Source organism: Hypomesus nipponensis, chromosome 7 (assembly GCF_054491055.1).
Source record: "Hypomesus nipponensis isolate SF chromosome 7, ASM5449105v1, whole genome shotgun sequence".
Classification (NCBI taxonomy): domain Eukaryota; kingdom Metazoa; phylum Chordata; class Actinopteri; order Osmeriformes; family Osmeridae; genus Hypomesus; species Hypomesus nipponensis.
Window position 1 is genome coordinate 8,574,622 of NC_140367.1, and position 18,289 is coordinate 8,592,910.

An 18,289-nucleotide genomic window follows, 5' to 3' on the forward strand; every position below is an offset into this window, starting at 1 on the left:
TTTAACCACTCTTATCCAGAGCGACTTACAGTAAGTACAGGGACAGTCTCCTGAGGCAAGTAGGGTGAAGTGCTTTGCCAAAGGACACAACGTCTTTTGGCAGGGCCGGGAATCAAACTGGTAACCTTCAGATTAATAGCCCGATTCCCTAACCGCTCAGCCATCTGACTCCTCCTCTATTAGTACTAGCACTAACACTAGTACTAATACAGACACAATCTGCCTGTCAAACAAGAGTACTAGTACTACTACTGTTTGACACGCAGACTGTGTTTCTCCTGCTAGAAGGTGGAAGACAGTCAGTCACGACTAATCCTGAAACTGTTCAACATGTAAACAGACCAAACTGGGTTTCCACCCCTTGTTGTTCACAGATACATCTGCATTTCACAGGCACATAGACACATACTGTACATACGGTATATCTATCTAGCCTATTTATTGATCATGCAATGCAGAACGGCAAGACAAAAATGAAAAGTTTAACAAAATATAGGAAAAAAAGGAATAGAAAGCAATGATGAGCCCCACCCTGCATACCAGGTTAACTTACTTCAGCTGAGGAGGCTGCTTCTGGGCCCCGGGGCCGGAGGTGGCAGGGATGGGGCCGGGCTGGAAGGCTTGGCTGGGGGAGGTGCTGGCAGAGCGGGCTCTTTGAGGGGAACCTTGGGCTGACTGGGATGGAGAGGCTGAGGCGGAGCGGTTTCCCCCTGAACACCAAACACAGATGTGTATACACACACATTGTATACACACACACATTGTATACACACACAAACACGAGTACACACACACATTGTGTACAAAGACATCCACATATGCAAAGACGCACGTGCACACACACACACACAGTCAAACACATACGCACACACAAGCACACACACATGCATGTTCAGGGAAGCAGTGCAGCTGAAGAGCTGCTGGGTTAGAGGGTGTGTGGGGAGAGGCCGGCCTACCTTGGGCTCTTCTTGGCTGAGAGCTCTGAGGCTGTGTCTGAGAGATGATATCAGAAACATCATGTTCAAACTGCATACAAGCTACTCCTACCAAAGTTCGATGTGCACGGTATATATATTGATACAGTGTATATTTAGCATTCCAGATAAAGGTACAATTATCAATATGAAGGCTTAATCAAAGTCTGTCGTAAAAAGCACTAGCTGGCTGGTTGTAAATGAGCGCAATTGCTATGCTTTCGAGTCCAAATCCAAAACGTTGCTGGCCTATGTCTATAAGCAAGCCAAGTTCTGCTGATGTTGCGGCGTACCTTACCTTGACAGCAGAAGGCAGTGGCGTGGTGATTCCCAAGAGGACGCTTGCCATCTTGTTCATCACCAGCTCTGTGATAAGCTGCTTGTCCTCCTCCACATGTTCACCAATCAGAGGCATGGAACTGTCCATCACCTGACGACAAGCACCAATCAGAAGCTCAAAATCCCACAATTCTATAACCAAGGACTGGGGAGATGCATTTTGTTTCATTTGACAACATATTTATAATTCATAAACTTCTAAAATTCCTTATTACAGAAAACTAAAATGTGCACAGTAGCAGAACTGTCACTAGATGGCAGTCTTAGGCAAACACAGCCTTGTGTGTACTTTTGATTCTTTGAGACGTACAGTATTTCATCTGTCAGTGGAAATGTGGGATTGGAAGTTTTCGGGATCCTGAACATTTAGATCCCACCATTTACTCACAATTCAAGTAGAATGAAAATGTGACCATTTGTGTTCCAGTCCAAATACGAGATAAGAATAATAGTGACCTGATAACTCTAGAACATTCCAGGTGAGATCATAATGCTTGTGAATAATAGATTAAGCAGACTTTCTTCTTTATTCATTCAAGGAGGATAGTCACACATGGCCGAACATGACGCGCACATCTTACTGCTTGCTCTGCATGAGTCCCCTCATGTGTGATCCCCCTCAGCGATAGCCAATCCCATAGAAAGGACGATCTCAACACACACACACACACACACACACACTCTCCCTCCCATTCTGCTCACACACACGTGCCTTCTCAAACCCAAACACCGCGCAACGTGCCTCTCCCCCACACCGCCAGCGCCTCCTTCTCTGAAGAGGAGGAGGACCGCGACCAAAACAAACAGGGTGGGAGGAGGCGTCCTCCGCAGGCAGTCGCACACAGGCCATGCCTGCTGGGTAGCCAATCTGCTGAGCGGGACCAGGCCACAGCATGGCACGCATCCCGGCCACAGGGTGTAAACATCCCCCCTGCCTCAGCCTGCTGTGCATGTGCTGCTGCATGCCCCGGTACATGGGCTGAGGCAGGGGGGAGAGGGACGGGAGGGTGAGATGGAGGAGAGGGAGGTGGAGGAGAAAGGTGGGGGTGGGGGAAAGGAGGAAGGGAGGGAGGGAGAGAGGAGGGAGAGCGAGGGACGGAGAGAGGAAGGGGAAAGGGAGAGGAGGGCGAAAGAGGAGGGAGGAAGGTGGGGGAGAGAGGGGGGGGGGGTAGAAAGAGATGAAGGCAGAGAGGGGAAGAGACAGAAGCAGAATAAGGCTCTGGGAGCCAGGGTGAGGGTGAGGCTGGCTAGAGATGGGTGAGGCTGGCTAGAGTTGGGTGAGGCTGGCTAGAGATGGGTGAGGCTGGCTAGAGATGGGTGAGGCAGGGGAAAGCCCTGCTGTCGGGACTCTCGTATCCCCGGGGGTAGTTGAGTTACTGAGCTCTCCTTTTCCCAGGGCCGGGAGCATGGGCGGGGCCATGCGGCGGTGTGTGTCGGCGTGAGTCATAACCACAGGGGACGGAGCACAGCCCAGGGGAGTGTCTGCCTGGCCGCCCTCAGTCTCACTTCAAACAACCCTGCGGTGGCCGCTGAGACACGGGGTCCACCCAGCGGGTCTAGAAGGGATCCATCTACAGCCAGACACCCGCCAGGCCTCGCCTCGCCACCCTGCCCCCACGGGACGAGAACACGGAGGTGTTGCTGTGTCACTTTATTGGGCTGCACTGTGTTCCGTTCCCCTGCGTACATCTGGGTGTTTTTCCCTGGGAAAGAAGGGGAGGGCTCTGGTTCAGGGGGAGGTTGGGGGATGTTATGTGCTAGATGGTGTACAGTCTGTACTGAGATGAACAGTACAGGAATTACAACGTGAGCAACATCTAAACTTGGCTTGGAAGAGGGGGGATTTATTTCTGTTTTAGTGAATGAGGGGATTTCTTCAAGAGTGTGACCCGAAACAGAACATTCTCTCGCTGGTTTGAAAGATCACTGCTGTTGTGCACTTACGGCAGATCTAGTTTAAGAGCATGGATGCATGCTATTTTAAATCCAAACCTTAGAACATATGTTGTCTTTTACCAATCTTAATTGAATCTGATTCTCATGACTCATTTAACATACACTACTGTCATTCTCCATCCTGCAATGTAATCTGAGTAGAAAATATAATCGGAAGAATGATCTTTGATATCCCACTCCAAGCCAACATAAAGATACACTGTATGTTTTGATCAGCTGATATGAACTGGGAATGTCCTGTAAACGGTGAAAGACTTTAGTTCTCACTAGAGAGGAGGTGTCATGGGTAATATCTGGACTGCTACACAAACAGGTTCCCACTGAGAGGGACATGCAACAAGCAAATGTCTCCGTCAATGCTAATTAAATTCCACCCGGAGGGGTGTGTGTGTGTGTGTGAGAGAGAGTGTGTGTGTGAGAGAGAGAAAGAGAGATAGAATGGGGGGGGGAGAGAGAAAAAGAAGGGTTCAAAAATAAAGAGAGATAGAGGAAGCGAGAAAGAGAAATCGCAGGGAGACACAGACTGAGAGAAGCGAGTCATCTAATGACATAACATTGCTAAGTGACTGTGTCACTGGGGTCACTATCTCCAAGTCTGGGGCTGGCCTATGATAATGCAGTATGTCACCCTCAGCTCTCTGGGAAGATGGAGAAGATTTCCTGACGATTGTTAACCCAGAAGACCTCCGCCCCACGCATACACACACACACACGCACCCACACGCACACAAACACACCCACAGTAAAGCCATCAGTCTAAATATGGACATCGTAGAGCTATGACAACTTGCTGTTTGAGTGACTGTGGTAGACAAACAATTGGAGGTTGCCATGACAAAGCCCGCACAGACCACAGAGGAGCTCCGCTGGGCCCACAGGAAACACGCCGAATAATCGCAAAGCCAATTGTGAATTGTTATCAGGTCTAAAAGGAGACTTGTCATTGAAAGCTCAACTCGAGTGGTTCTCATTCTTCTTCTCTTTTTTCTTCTCCTTCCTTCCTTTCGTCCTTTTCTCCTCCCTTCCTCATCCTACCACCTCTCCCTGTGCCCTGCGCTGAGAGAGACAGAAACCAGACTTGTTTAGGGGAAGTCAGAGACAGAAAGAGAGAAAGAGAGAGATAGAGAGAGGTGTGGTGGGGAGGTAGACAGGGAGTTTGAGAGAAAGAGAGATAGAGAGAAAGAGAGAGAACAAGGGAGAGTTTATATAGAGAGAGAGACAGAGAGAGAGAAGATTACCTAATCGCTGAGCATGCTTTGTATTATGTCATGCTGTCACCAGTCTCAATACGTCAGGTTAGAGGGGTGCGATTTATCTTAGCTGGACTGGTGGTACTTCAGACAGTGTGTGTATACATAGACTGTCACATTTATGTGTGTGAGTGTGTGTGTGTCTGTGTATTTGTATGTTACTAAGCATTTGTCTCCAAACATGTTGGGTTAATGTACTTATCTCTTGTAGTCCCAAAGTTTCCAAAGTGCATTTGCGTGTGCGTGTGTGTGTGAGAAGATACAGGCCTCGTCCAGAGACAAGTGAGCTCACTGGAGCAACAGGAAGAGCCTGGTGGATCTGTCTCACGACCAGATGTGTCCTGGCTGTGGCTCCGGGTGCCAAGCAGACTAGAATCAACCCAGCCACAGGTTATGCTGAGATAGGACTCGATAATACCTGCAGCACAAAGTCTCATTGTGAGCTGCGCTCTGGGTGGCTACCCCAGCTCAGTAACACAGCATGGATCTGACGGAAGGTGCTCAAATACAGGATAAACCCCTCAAACAGTACACTACTGCCACATTATTGAAATATGAGACCTTTTAATCTAACGAGATGTTAAGCCAAGATACGGTTACACCCATCCATATCAATCTTTAACCCGATGACCACACACACAGACCACCAAGGCACTGAAAATAATTAATTGGTTACATAAGAGTGTTGCTGCAAGATCAGTGGGCCTGCGTTACCCAGGTGACTATGACATCACTGTGCACACAACAGACACACAGACCGAAAGACATAAAGGAGACTGGCAGAGAAACAGACAGACAGACAGACAGACTGACAGACACACAACCAACCAAGCAAACAGGTAGATAGGCAGGCTGGCAATCAAACTGGCTGACAGACAGACAGACAGACACATTTGCCCCAAAATATGCCTGCAGACAAAGAGTCTGAGCTCAACTCAGTCAGGCATGCCTTTATTTGAAGTCTAAAAGCTTTGTTTGGTTAGCAGTGTAATCATTTGTTCATAGTTTCAATCTTGCCAGATCTGTCCTGGCTGCACCCTTGAGCTCTCTCCCCTCCAGACACTTTCTCTCAATGCTGTCTCTTACTTAATGACTTGGATAACACAATCACCCACGGGGGGGAATGAAAATGAGTCACAATAATGCTGGTACCGAAATGATATTTCAACATGCGCACTAACTCCAACCCTGTTCAAGGTTATCATATTTGCTGGCCAATGGTCTGATTAAGGGAGTTCATGAAAAACAAACAAGGTCTCCAAACTTGATGTTGGGTTGGTGACTGCGATCAGGCTCTGATAAGGGGGTGGGTGGGATAGTAGGTTTATATGAGGCATGTTGTTATGTTGTGACCCTGAGAAAAGGACTACTGTTGTACAAGGCCCGGGGGCCTTGGTGTCTCTGATGCTCTGATTGGTCAGGCTGAAGGACATATCAGGGCCCAATACAACAGTGGAACAGTGGAGTTGATTGTTTTGGTTTGTGTCAAAAGTGTTTTTCTTTTCAAGATCAGGTCATATCTTCAAGAGGAAGGGCTACGACATGAGAAGCGCTTCACAAATGAAGCTTAGCGCAAGTTCAGTCAGGCAAGACCTATCCCTGCACTCGGACACTCAATAAAGTACACTACTCACTCCCCCCGCTAAGAATGCTCTACTTTCCTCTGTTCCTATGTCGGGCTATCATCTGGGTTCAGTTCGATTAGCGCTATCAATTAACGCCGTCACATGATCCCGTGCCTTTAAGCGTGTGTCCAGGCTATCAAGTGCGCGACCCTCCACCTCCCCGTCGCCACCCAGTTCCTCGTCTCTGCCCTTCGACTCGTTGGTCGTCGGCTGCCGCCACCGCCGCCAGTGTCTGGACTCCGTGGGGGATTCTTCTTCGGACGTCGGGCTGGCGCCCATTGATCTATAATTCCGCGTGGGGTCTAAGCTCCAAACACTGTAGTACATTCATCATTCTGTAATAAACATCCTTCACTCATCCCAGGTTTCTCCTGATTGAACTGCACTTAGCGCCTCGTCTCGGACGTCATCTCCCAGCCCAGCTTTAGGGGTGACCTCTGACCTCTATGATGTAGTCGTTGCCATCTTTCCCGTGGACCGCCTTCACGGCACAGATGTCCAGACCTCCGAACATCTCCGCGCAGGAGTCCACCCACAGACGGTACCTGGAACACAGCGACAACCCGTGAAAACCAGAAACCTACTCTGGAACTTTCTAGAAGTTAAAACTGTGGCAGACACTTATTCTGGAACCTTCTAGCTTTTAAACATTAACACTGGAACTTTCTAGAAGTTAAAATGATACCAGGCACCCACTAGTGTATGAAACTGTATAGAGATTACAGCTGTTTGTCTGTCAGGGTACAGTACCTGTCGTCAGGGTAGAGTACAGTGCACTCACCTGTCCGTCATGGCGATCTGCTCCAGCATGGCGGACCCGGTGTTGGCCTTCCAGTTCCCTGATATGGACGTCCTCCTAAAAAGACCCAGAACACCAGATCAGGAAGATTGAACTAGAAACCCCAAGAGTCCAGGTAAGGAAGATGGAACTTAGAACCTAGAGAGAACCCGGATGGAATTCACAACCCAGAAGGAACCCAGAACACCAGGTCAGATAAACAGAATGAACAACTCAGCTGTGCTCCCTGAGCGGACAGTGACAAGCTGTGCAGTGCGATAAACAGTCACTCAGCACTGTTGTTTTTGTAGTTCAATAGAAGACCCCAAGGGGAAGATGTTATCGTATGCTTCAACACTGACGATGACTGCAATGCACGCCTATATTATGCTTGTGTCACGGCCGGGTTGAGACTTGCTTTCATGGGCAGAGCCATGGACAGGGAGTTGAGATAAGACTCCCTCAATTCCACTCCTCTTAGTCAAAGCAATTTTTTTTCAACTGAGCTGTGTTAAGGCAGATAGGGCATGGGCTCATGAATTCTACTGTACGCTCTGATGAATCTCCTGTACACACACTCTGCATGCTGCTGATCATTTTTCATCTGCACTTGTTGACTCCATCCATCTGGTTAGCCAAATCCTTGGACCCGCAGTAGACCTTTTGGAGCAAAGTTCAAACTGCCCGGCCCCTGTGTTGGGTCCTGCGGGACAGGAGCGATCCCAATCCCAATGCAAGCCTCAAACTCCCCCCCTCTCTCTCAAATCTAAATGCCAACAGGATGCTCGTACGTGCTTACATGTACGCTTTGTAGTTGTTGCCAATCTTCTGGATCCTGATGTCGTACTTGGACTGGACGAAGGGCTCGGAGGTGGCGTAGGTCCTGGCAAGTGCCACCACGCTGGTGATGTCCTGGAAGTCTTCCTGGTTCTCCACTTTGATCTGGGGCAGGAAGAGAGAGCGCCGTGCTAATCACCTAGCGTGCTACTATCAAAGCTGGAAAGAGGAGTTGTTAGCGGTTAGCGGTTAGCTTTACGGGAGCATCCTGATGGAATTTCAAACTACCGTAACACAGACAGGATAATTAGACGTCCTACTGTGGAAAACATTTCCGGATCAGCTTTGATCTGCATTTTTGCCTCAGCGGAGCTCCCAGGTAAAGGGATATCACAAAGCTTTACACAGGAAAGAAAATTACATAAATCAATCGAAGCTTGGGTAACTTCAGATAATCTTAAAAAAATAAAAATAATGTACAGGTACTGTACCAACCAACAGAATTCTGAGAAAACACTATGAGCATCATATGGTACAGCCAAAGATATCTTTCCCATAATGTAACCAAGTTTGATGGATGGGGACCAACAAGTGCCACAGACAGAAGCAGACACAGATTTAGACCACTTAATTACCAGCTATATGTTTACATTAATATACACATATATAGTGGTACAAGTCCTCCATTAGACCCTGGGAAACAGGAGGTAGAGGAGACACCCTCATAAATCAACAGGCTTCCATGTATGCCGTTCTGTCAGTGCCCGATGAGTTGGATGCCAGATGATGAAGCCCAGGGCTGTAGTCCTAATCCATGCCCTTGTTATCTCATTATCGTTAGTCTCAATGTTTCCATCAAAACGACTTCCCCCATAATGCTGTGTGGGAGGGTGTGTGGGAAGAGCAGTGAGTTGCTGTCATGGGTGGAGGGGAGGGCAGGGAAGGCAGGGGGGAAGTGATGTTCTCAAGTACACTCCCTCTCTCTCACTCTACATTTATCTCTCTTTCTTTACCTCTCTCACTCCCTTTCTTGTCTGTCTCCCTCCCAGTCTCTCGAGGCTCAACCAAACGGAAGGAGGAAGAGGAGTGAGAAATCCAAAAAGGTAGTGAATGAGAAAGAGAGTGGGAAGTTTCTAGTCCTAATACAAGAGAGGACTGGTTAGCTCTGTGGGTTCTCCTTGCCAGCTGCAATGCCACAATTTACCCTTGAAAATGGTGGAATTGCAGCTGGCAAGGAGAACAAATAGGAATAGGAAATACATAGGAACATAGAGAGAATACTCTCTCTTTCATCCCATTCCTGTTCCATGTACAGACAGGTGTACTCGGGCAAATAGTGGTCTCCTGAACACACAAGGAAAGTATGTAATACGTAAACTTGTTCTCTGGCTCAGGCCTCTGCAGTAAGGTCCAGGAACAGCAGGCAGAGCCACACCATGTTGTTCACATGGTGTTCACTTGGTGTTCACTTGGTGTTCACTTGGTGTTCACATGGTGTTCACTTGTGAAACCGCGCAGAGAATCTGGATGCATTGAGTAAATAAAGTAAACGCCAATACTGGAATAAGAAACCCCAAAGTACGCAAGGCAGTAAACACTGGCAACCAGATCAAGAGCTGTTTGCATGTGTGTGTGTGTGTATGTCTGTGAGAGGTGGAAAAGCTGCCTAATTTTGGAGAGTGAACTGCCTTGCTGACTGACCAATGTGCAGTGTTAAGTGCAAAAAATATCAAACAACTCCATAGAGGAGGTAGTCCTCAAAGTCTATAAGCTCATTACACTGCTGCAAAGGCATTTCAGATCATTCTTTGTCAGTCAGACACAGACAACAATTTATTTTTCAAGAGATGTCATCATTCATAATATTTGTAACATTATGCCATTATATCCACTGATAAAACCATGGACAAAACAATTAGCAAGAATAGATCCTTTCAAGTGAGAAAGAATCCAGGTGAGGGTTCTAAAAGGTTGTATAACATATTCTACATACTCTAACATATTCTATCACATATTTTGTGGGCTTTTCTTCTGGTATGACTTCAGGCAGTTACTGATGACAAAAGACCAGAGCTAATGTGGAAGTTGTCTGTATCTGAGTCTTGCCTCACATAGCCTGCAGCTAAATCAGGATTCAAGGCTCAGCTAACATCCTGATGGAACACGGAGAAACCATCAAAACACGCCGAAAGACAGAGTTTGATCAAAACCAAACACATGATTCACAACAGCAACCATTTTCTTTTCCTGTCGACTGGTTCACTGTCTTGAAAAGCACGGCTGACTTAAAAGGCAAAGAGAACAGGGATGTGATTCTCTCAGCCCTGACCTGCGGTGGCCCTCCGCGCTCAGGGAGGTCAGAGGTCACACAAGGTATGTTCTGCACCCCACCCGCCTGGGCTCAGGGCCCCAGAGGGCTGCTGGGAAATCTCTTGTGGAGGAAACAGCTACTCAGATGGAGAGGCGATAGACATGTAGGAAGTGTCTGTTTGTGTGTGTTTGTGTGTGTGTTTGTGTGAATGCACAGACCTTGCCCAGAAGGTCCTGTATAATGTCCACGAGGCTCAACTCTTTCTGAGAGCTGTGAAGTCTGAATGGGTGTGTTGATGTGTGTGTTAATGTGTGTGAGTGTTTTTGTGTGTGTTTGTGTGTGTAAACATTCTTTTTGCTGGCTGTTGGGTTGTTGGATCCTTGTGTGACCTAGACAGAGCAGGCAGTCAGTCTGTGAGTCAAAGATAGAGTGTGTGTGTGTGTCTTTGAATTTGACACAAAATGTGTTCTGGAAATGTATTTTATATAAATGAAGCACTCTTCCCTAACCTTCTGTGAACATGGAAACCCCCAAGAACCCCCCCCCCCCCCTCCTCCCCCATCTACTGCTCCTGTTCCTTCCTCTCGTGAGGGTGAGATCATGGGAGTGGACAGGGCTCACATCCAGCTTCCAAGCTATCCCTACCTCCTTAGCTTCTAGCAAGGCAGGGGCCATCATCCTCTTTGGCAGTCTTGAGATACACAGAGATAACAAAGACTCAAAGACCAGATCAACTCCTGAAGTCTGTGCAATAGTTGACCCTCACTCACACACACACACACACACCCTCAAAACTGTATATATGTGAGGAGGACAGACTAGGAGAGAGGCATTTAGTGTGTGTGTCTGTGTGTACAAGTGTGTTTGTGCAAGATTATGTGTGTTTGGAGGTGTCTGTGTATGAATGTGTGCATGTGTGCTGGAGGTTTACCTTTCCCATCCCGGCGTAGGCATGGCCCATCTTGACCACCACAGGGAAGGCTGGTGCTGTGGCCTGAGGACGAAGGACAAGCACGTCATTAGCACCGGACAGCAGCACAGCATGGCGGAGCGCTGCTTTACACTGCTGCCTCACAGCGAGGTCATGGGTTCGAATTCCCCATGAGGCTTGGCATGTTGGCAAGGTCTCCCCAAGCCTGTCAGTGTTTCAAGATATCACTGGTAACACCATCCAGTAGGAGAGATAGCAGACGTTCAATTATAAATTTATTACGATAGAACCTCAATTCAAATGTAAACGTTTTCCACCTTGAACTCCGAATAAGACCAGACGAAAAACAGGACACAGAGGTCACAGTGTATAAAGATCCATCATACATAGAACCTCCGTATTGAACTCAAACAGCCACCTTATTTTGGAAGCATGAGGTACATTGAGAAGAATGTTGATTTGTTCCACAAAAGCAGAGTTCTGGGAAGCAGAGGGGTGGAAGACCACATGGTGCTGTGCCGGGTTGGGACCACCAGGCCAGACCACAGGCATGGTGATGTGTAATGAAAGCAGATGAAACGTCAACAGAGGACTTTAAAGGTCTCTTTTTAAACAAATTCGGGGGGACCTGGATCAATCTGCTGTATGACTGTAAATGGGATCTGGAATCTAAAAAGAGAAGCTTTCATTATCTGGCCTGGGAATGTCTTTATGAGGCTCTCTCTCTCTCAGCTCATTCACTCTCTCCCCTCTCTTAGTCTATATCTCTCTGTCTCTAACTCTCTCTCATCTCTGTTTTCAGATCTTTTCTTTCTCATCGCTCCACTCTCTCCTCTCGCTTCTCTCTATATCCCTCATCTATTCTTCCCACACAGATGAGATAAACCCACTTGAGAGTGATGTCTCAGAGTTAATGCAATAGCCAGTAGACAGTAGTAGTAGTAGACAGACACATGCAAACATACACACACAGACACACACATCACCATCCAGCTGCCAGTCGACTTGACTCAGCAGTGATGCTGTACAGGAAGAAGCTGTCAGTGTTCTATATACACAACACTCCAACCTGCCAATCACACGGCTGTTTACTGAGACGTCAGCATTCATTGTTGTTGTTGAGGCATTCTGAGGTCACAAGCCCTAAGCTGTGCTGTTGAGATCCAGGGCCATCTTTGCATACATCAGTGAACTGGAATAATAGGTTTGTAAGATGGAAGGTTAGCTATTAATTTATAATCTGTTTTCAAACACTGAAGCACGCAATGATAATTACATAATCACTTACAATGAGTCAACCGTTTGATATCAAGCCTAGCACAGAGCACGTCAGACTCAGATAACAGAAGCCTGCACTGGCTTAGAATGAAACAGTGACTAATGTCATTATATACTGTATCTATCTCGTTCTCATTTACCCTTGTTCAAAGACAAACTTTGTCTGATGTGCTACAAAAAAAGTTGACTTATATTGAATTGCGGCAAACTTTTTTCAATATTTCAAACTCTTCAATAGTATCTGTGATCAGCCAGGGGAGAGCTGTAAAGATTCTAAAACACGTCTATGAAGACGCAGCAGAGTCATCTATGACGACTGTTATAGACAGCAGAATCATCTATGACGACTGTTATAGACAGCAGAGTCACCTATGAAGACTGTTATAGACAGCAGTCACCTATGAAGACTGTTATAGACAGCAGAGTCACCTATGAAGACTGATAGACAGCAGAGTCACCTATGATGACTGTTATAGACAGCAGAGTCACCTATGAAGACTGTTATAGACAGCAGAGTCACCTATGAAGACTGATAGACAGCAGAGTCACCTATGACGACTGTTATAGACAGCAGAGTCACCTATGAGACTCTCAAACAGCAGTCATCTCAGACTATCTCGTTTCACACTCTCTGCATGGAAGCTAACCAGTGAGGAGGCACCTGCTGTGGCACATAGCTGCCAAGACTGGTGTGACATCATCACACCCTGGCTCAAAAGAGAGACGGAGAGACAGAGAAAGAGAGAGAGAGCAGGTAGAGAGAGCAGGGAGAGTAAAATATGAGAGAGGGAAAATATATTTTGTTATGGGGCGGGCACGTTTTTCGACGCCCACTCTGTCTAGGCCAGCCTCTCCCAGGCTTTCCCATCACCGTGGAGATGACGGGACCTCTAGCTCCGCTCCGCTCCGGAGACCAGACCACATCCTCCGGAGCAGCTGGGACACGGCCGAACGTCAGGAGCAAACAAGACCATCTGTGCTCCGTTTCCTCGCACCACCCACGCCCCACCCTCAGGTTGAGACACCAGGCTCTCTGTGTTTACGGTTTGATCACTTAATCGGTCATCCTGACTCAAAACAAAACTCAGACAGTGAGTTAGTGTAATACCTTCATGGACTTCCTGGAAGAGGTTCTGTGCTCACGCATTAAGAAGCCAGATCTAACGTGTGACAGAGGATCAAAACACTAGATTGATTTGCAGATTTGTCTTTGGTTCTTTGGTTTTACATTTAAATTGTATTCGTTCAACAGATATCTTTGACCCAAAGTGCATTTAAAAAGCACAGCAAAAAGTCAACATCACAAGTGCAACATCATGCAATAGTTTTTTCTTTGTATGACTAAATGTTTCTTTCTTATTGGGCTAGTCTATGTATTACAGTGGTGATTGAAGCACTTCATCCGTTTGTAAAAAAGATTCAGGCCATTGTTTCCATCTATGAAATATCCATTGTGGTCTTTGGAGTCTAAGGGCCTTCAGAAGCGTGTTCTTTGGAAACAGCTCATTTTCCAGACCAGACTGGACGTTTCATTCCCGAAAGCCTTTTAAGAATGTGTCAGCCAGTATGGTAAAGAAATTATCTGAACACACATGCACACACACAAATACTAGCTAAAGCTAATAACACGGCCTGTGATTTCACCAGTCTAGGTCTGGTTTCACGACAGGGGCTTCCCGCCACTTAACCACACCAGACGGGCATCATGGAAGTTCTTCAGGGAAGCCCTGGGTCTGGTTCTGAACACGGGGTCTACGTTTACACACACTTAAGCCAAGACAAGCAGATCATTCAAGTTGAGGTGCTTCAGTCGTTAGTGAATCAGTCTTTCATGACTTCTAAACACCTCTGTGTGAAATTCCTCCCTCCCCACCACCACACCACGCCCATATGAAGAGGCTTCTGGTGCCAGTCACAACCTACGCAGACACTCACCGTCACATCATCAGCAGTCACCCGAAACATTTTTCTTCTACAAATGACCGGACCTCAGTAGTTTTCCACGGTCTAAGCAGAGTCCAATGGACCAGCACTGACCACTGGTGTGTGTGTGTGTGTCAGTGAGTAATGCCTACCAGCCTATGCAGGTGCCATCCGGCCAATAGATTATATTGGGACCTACGGCTATTCTGAGTGAATCATCTGAAAACAGCAATCAAAGTTCTGGTTCCTGTAAATGTAATGCCTGGGTTGAATGCAGTGAAGCCATTTGGATAAGGGTGTCTTCAACACAATGACACATCCAGTATAAACTCATACAACACAACTACTAACGAGTCTTCCCCGTAGGAAGGAAGACCACAAGCCGGCCATAACTCCTCAGAATATAAACACACTCACGCAATAAGAAGTCATCGAGGAGATACAGTATCACATCGAAACCCTGTTTTCCTCAGGGTCGGCCAACCGAGAGGGAGACAGCCTGACTACAGGAACATGGCTGTATACTGAAGAGGTTCCTGGCTCTGAACCCAGGGGGGTTAAACCACTCTTTAGGGGCACATCAATTATCCATCGCACCACATGGTGTATCCATCTAGCATTTATGATCCCTTGATTTTTATTACGGCCGTACAGAGCTGCCACATCAATGGGTGGATGAGGAGGGCAATGACTTGCCCAGGCTGACGGACCCGGGGGGGTGAGGAGTGGCGATCGGGAAGGGGGGGCGGGGGGGGCAAGCTGGTGTTCAAAAGACGGTGCTGGCCGAGAAGAGGGAGAAGGGAAGTTCCACATGAAAACCCTGCCCAGCCATGAGGCTAGCCCCGACAGATCAATGGCCAGACGGCTAAGTGTGATCACACACCTGGGCTTGGGAGGCATTATCATCTTGGGTTCTTGTTATTATCATGTTAGCATTTCACGTATGTATGTTTATTGTCATTACTTACAAGTAATAATGTAATTGTAATTGTTCTGTATATGTAAATAAACTCTGAAAATGAATCTTTTTCCTAATTGCCAAATGACATGACCAGTGGATTTTTTTTCACAATAACTTATAAATACATTTCAAAGGTCGAGAACCGTCCTTGTTCTGCTCTATCCTCGAACAACAGAAGCTCAAGGTTGTTGCCAAGGCAGCCGTGCCAACACACGGAACTCATGTTAAACGACTTCCACAGAAGACCCCAATTAAGCTGTACAGACAGAGCAAAACATGTCTCTCAACGCGATGGCAGCAGGACACACTGTTCCCAGAGGGTATCAAGACTCAGACACGCCGTTTAATTGGTCTGTACTGTTGCCGTTGTTACGCTACCAGCCGCCCCAAACCACATGACGGACTGTGGACTGCATCGCCACGATGTTACTGTTTACAACCTTCTACCAGCGCACGCTAATTATTGCCATGGAAACAGGGGTCCTATTTGGACCCATGCCAGCGAGTTTCCATGACTGAAACATGCGTGTGGAAAACAGGTCTCCAGATTTTTGGAGAAGGAGAGACGTTTGATGGAGACGGCTGACACGCCTAGCCACCTGAAGATTACTCACTGGGTGCAGTCAGTCCGACACCCTGTTCCTCATTGAGGCATAAGCCTCATCTGATAGCCAAGGTTTATTCCAGAACACAATTATTACACCTGTTACAGAAGCTATGTTGGTCTACTGTACTTAAACAGCATAAAAACACAACACCTTGATTGTGCGACGAATAGGGTTGTGTTTGTCATTTGAATTGCCTTTATTTTGTGGCTTTTCCAAAACCATCACTTACATAAATGTCATATTGGACCTCCAAGCAATGGAAACAAATCCGAAATGGAAGATAACTGAATTTTCATCAATCACCATTTACCACATATTTACAACGCACCCTCAGTCAGTCATAACACGGGGGTTATTTTCTGGGTCAGTGACAGGAAGCAGAATTAGACAGAAGAGACCTGCAGGGACAGCTAATGAGAGGGCCCCCCCCTGCAGCACAGCCTCTCTAAACAGACAGACCAGCTGCAGGTGGGCAACATTACAGCTGGTTAACCCATATGATTTAATAACAGAACACTCAGATCCTACTTCCATCCCAGTCTATTCATTTTAGGTAAACACATAGATGCCTCCAGCCCCCCCCCCCCTCCTCACCATGCTTAAGTGGAGGGCCAGACTCCTCCACCACCAGTGGAGCCCTATTTCAGTTCAGCTTTGCTGTGGTCAAGCTTGCTGTGGTCAATGGGTAGACCTATTAGTGCTGATCAATTCACTAACCTACATTTCATCTGCCATTCAGGGTTCAGTAAAAAAAGAAAAAGGGGGAGGGGGAAAGGAAAAGGGAATAACATCAACGGGACAGACAGGCCTCCGGCGAGGCCAGACCTGGTTAAACGATCACCGCTGCCACACATTCCTCTTTGTCTAAGAGCAAACGAGATGTGGGATTCCCATTTTCCAGGTTTTTTGTTTTTGACGCAGGGCTGGCGTGTGACGTGTGGGACAGGGTCTGGGCCATGATGGCGGGGGGATGTCTGCCGTCACACCCAGCAAAGTCACAGGGTTCATAAATACAGGCGACAAGCTGGAAGCTCGCATGACGGAAAGCTCATATGAAGAGCGTAGTAAAGGGGGAACACACTCAGGGAGAAAACAGGGAGAGAGAGAAAGAGGAAGAGATGGAAAGAGAGAGACAGAGAGAGAGAGAGAGAGAGAGAGAGAGAGAGAGGGCAGGCATACAGTGTATTAGTTACATATTAAAACGAGGACCGCATTTGAAATCAATCAGTCATTATTTTACATGTGTATCACCCTTTAAATCTGTTGACTTTTCTCTCCGTATCAGTTTCACTCAAACATCAAACTTGAAAATGTGATAAACGTCATGTTTACAGACACAACTTCTCCATTTGGAAATTGGGCTGTAATCATAAATAAGCCCCATGTCAGATTGGGGAACGTTTGTCTTTGCCCCGCTCTGATGAGTTTCCCATTTGAACAATATCCTAAAGAGAAGGGGAACAAATAAAACATCTAAAAAGTAAATTTGTCTGTCAGACTAGAGAGCAGATGGTCTGGCAACAGATTTGAGTTGACATAATTTCTACTGGGATCAGCAGACACTACAACACAGACAGAGATTGTAGGGTATTAGAAAAGTTTCTGAGAGAAAGTAAAAAAAAACGAGAGGACGGGGGATGGGGCAAGGGTGGGGGCGGAGAGTAAGAGGCAGTAAGAGGACTGGTGACAGTTATTACAATCATCTCCCACGCCACCTGTGCACACAAAAGCACACACACACACACACCTTAGCAAGTGTTACAGTAATCTGATAAGTAGGTGTCAATTGTACAGTTAAGTATTTCTCCAGTCTAAACTGCACTACACTACGACCAGTGAGGGCCCATTAGAGGCACAGACCATACATTAAAAAGAAAACACATACAGTAAAGAAAACACAATAAGTGTTAAATAAGGGCATATTCAGAAAACGTTTTATAGCACCGGTCTACGGAGGGACCAGAGGAAATGGATTTGATCCCGTCCACGCCCAGACCATTAAAGCCTGCCGTTCCCGCCCGAGCGAACACACTGGGAAAGCCTGATCCTGGGCCAAAGTCTAACACGGCCCCACAGATTTACAAGTTCAGAGTCAAGGAGACCCGGGGCGAGATACACGGAGCAGGTGCTGGCGCTGCCTGACGGAAGCGAAACCCGTTTGGGATCCGTTTGAGACCTCTGTGATGGTCAGGAGGGAGAGAGGTAACCCAGGTAACGCCTGAAGAAGAAAGCCTTCGATACTGTCAAATGTGGACTGTGGAATGTCGCGTGTACAATGTGCCATTGTTTCAGTACGTAGAGGCACAGTGGAATCCTGGACCTGGTTTTGATCGCCAGTGGTTCCAGGTGGAACGCCTTATTATGACACGTCTGGCACCTCCTGTCCTTATAATACGGTCCGTGCCTTTCAACAGGAAGTAGGGCAGGGAGCACCAACGCTGAAGGGATTTCCACTCGAATAAGGAAAGTTGGAGGCTAAAGACAGAAATCTTTGTGGAATTGACGCAGTCTGTGAGACACACCTTCAAAGTTTCAGCCGCACGCAGGTTTGGACCAGAGGAAGGAAGGAGACGTCGTC

General features: G+C 47.1%; 1 protein-coding gene across 2 annotated transcripts in view; it reads right to left on the minus strand.

Annotated features, from left to right (window-relative positions):
* Positions 1–18,289, minus strand: part of syn3 (synapsin III) — a 64,312-nt gene that overhangs the window by 3,066 nt on the left and 42,957 nt on the right. Inside the window, exons 6-12 of one of the 2 annotated variants that reach the window (XM_084702068.1) lie at positions 10,942–11,004; positions 7,722–7,864; positions 6,926–7,000; positions 6,587–6,689; positions 1,273–1,404; positions 957–981; positions 554–710 (exon numbers count right to left, since the gene is read on the minus strand). In XM_084702068.1, coding sequence (XP_084558194.1) covers positions 554–710; positions 957–981; positions 1,273–1,404; positions 6,587–6,689; positions 6,926–7,000; positions 7,722–7,864; positions 10,942–11,004 — 698 coding nt within the window. Of the gene's footprint in view, positions 1–553; positions 711–956; positions 994–1,272; positions 1,405–6,586; positions 6,690–6,925; positions 7,001–7,721; positions 7,865–10,941; positions 11,005–18,289 lie in introns of both variants that reach the window. The other variant, XM_084702067.1, reaches the window with a different exon arrangement.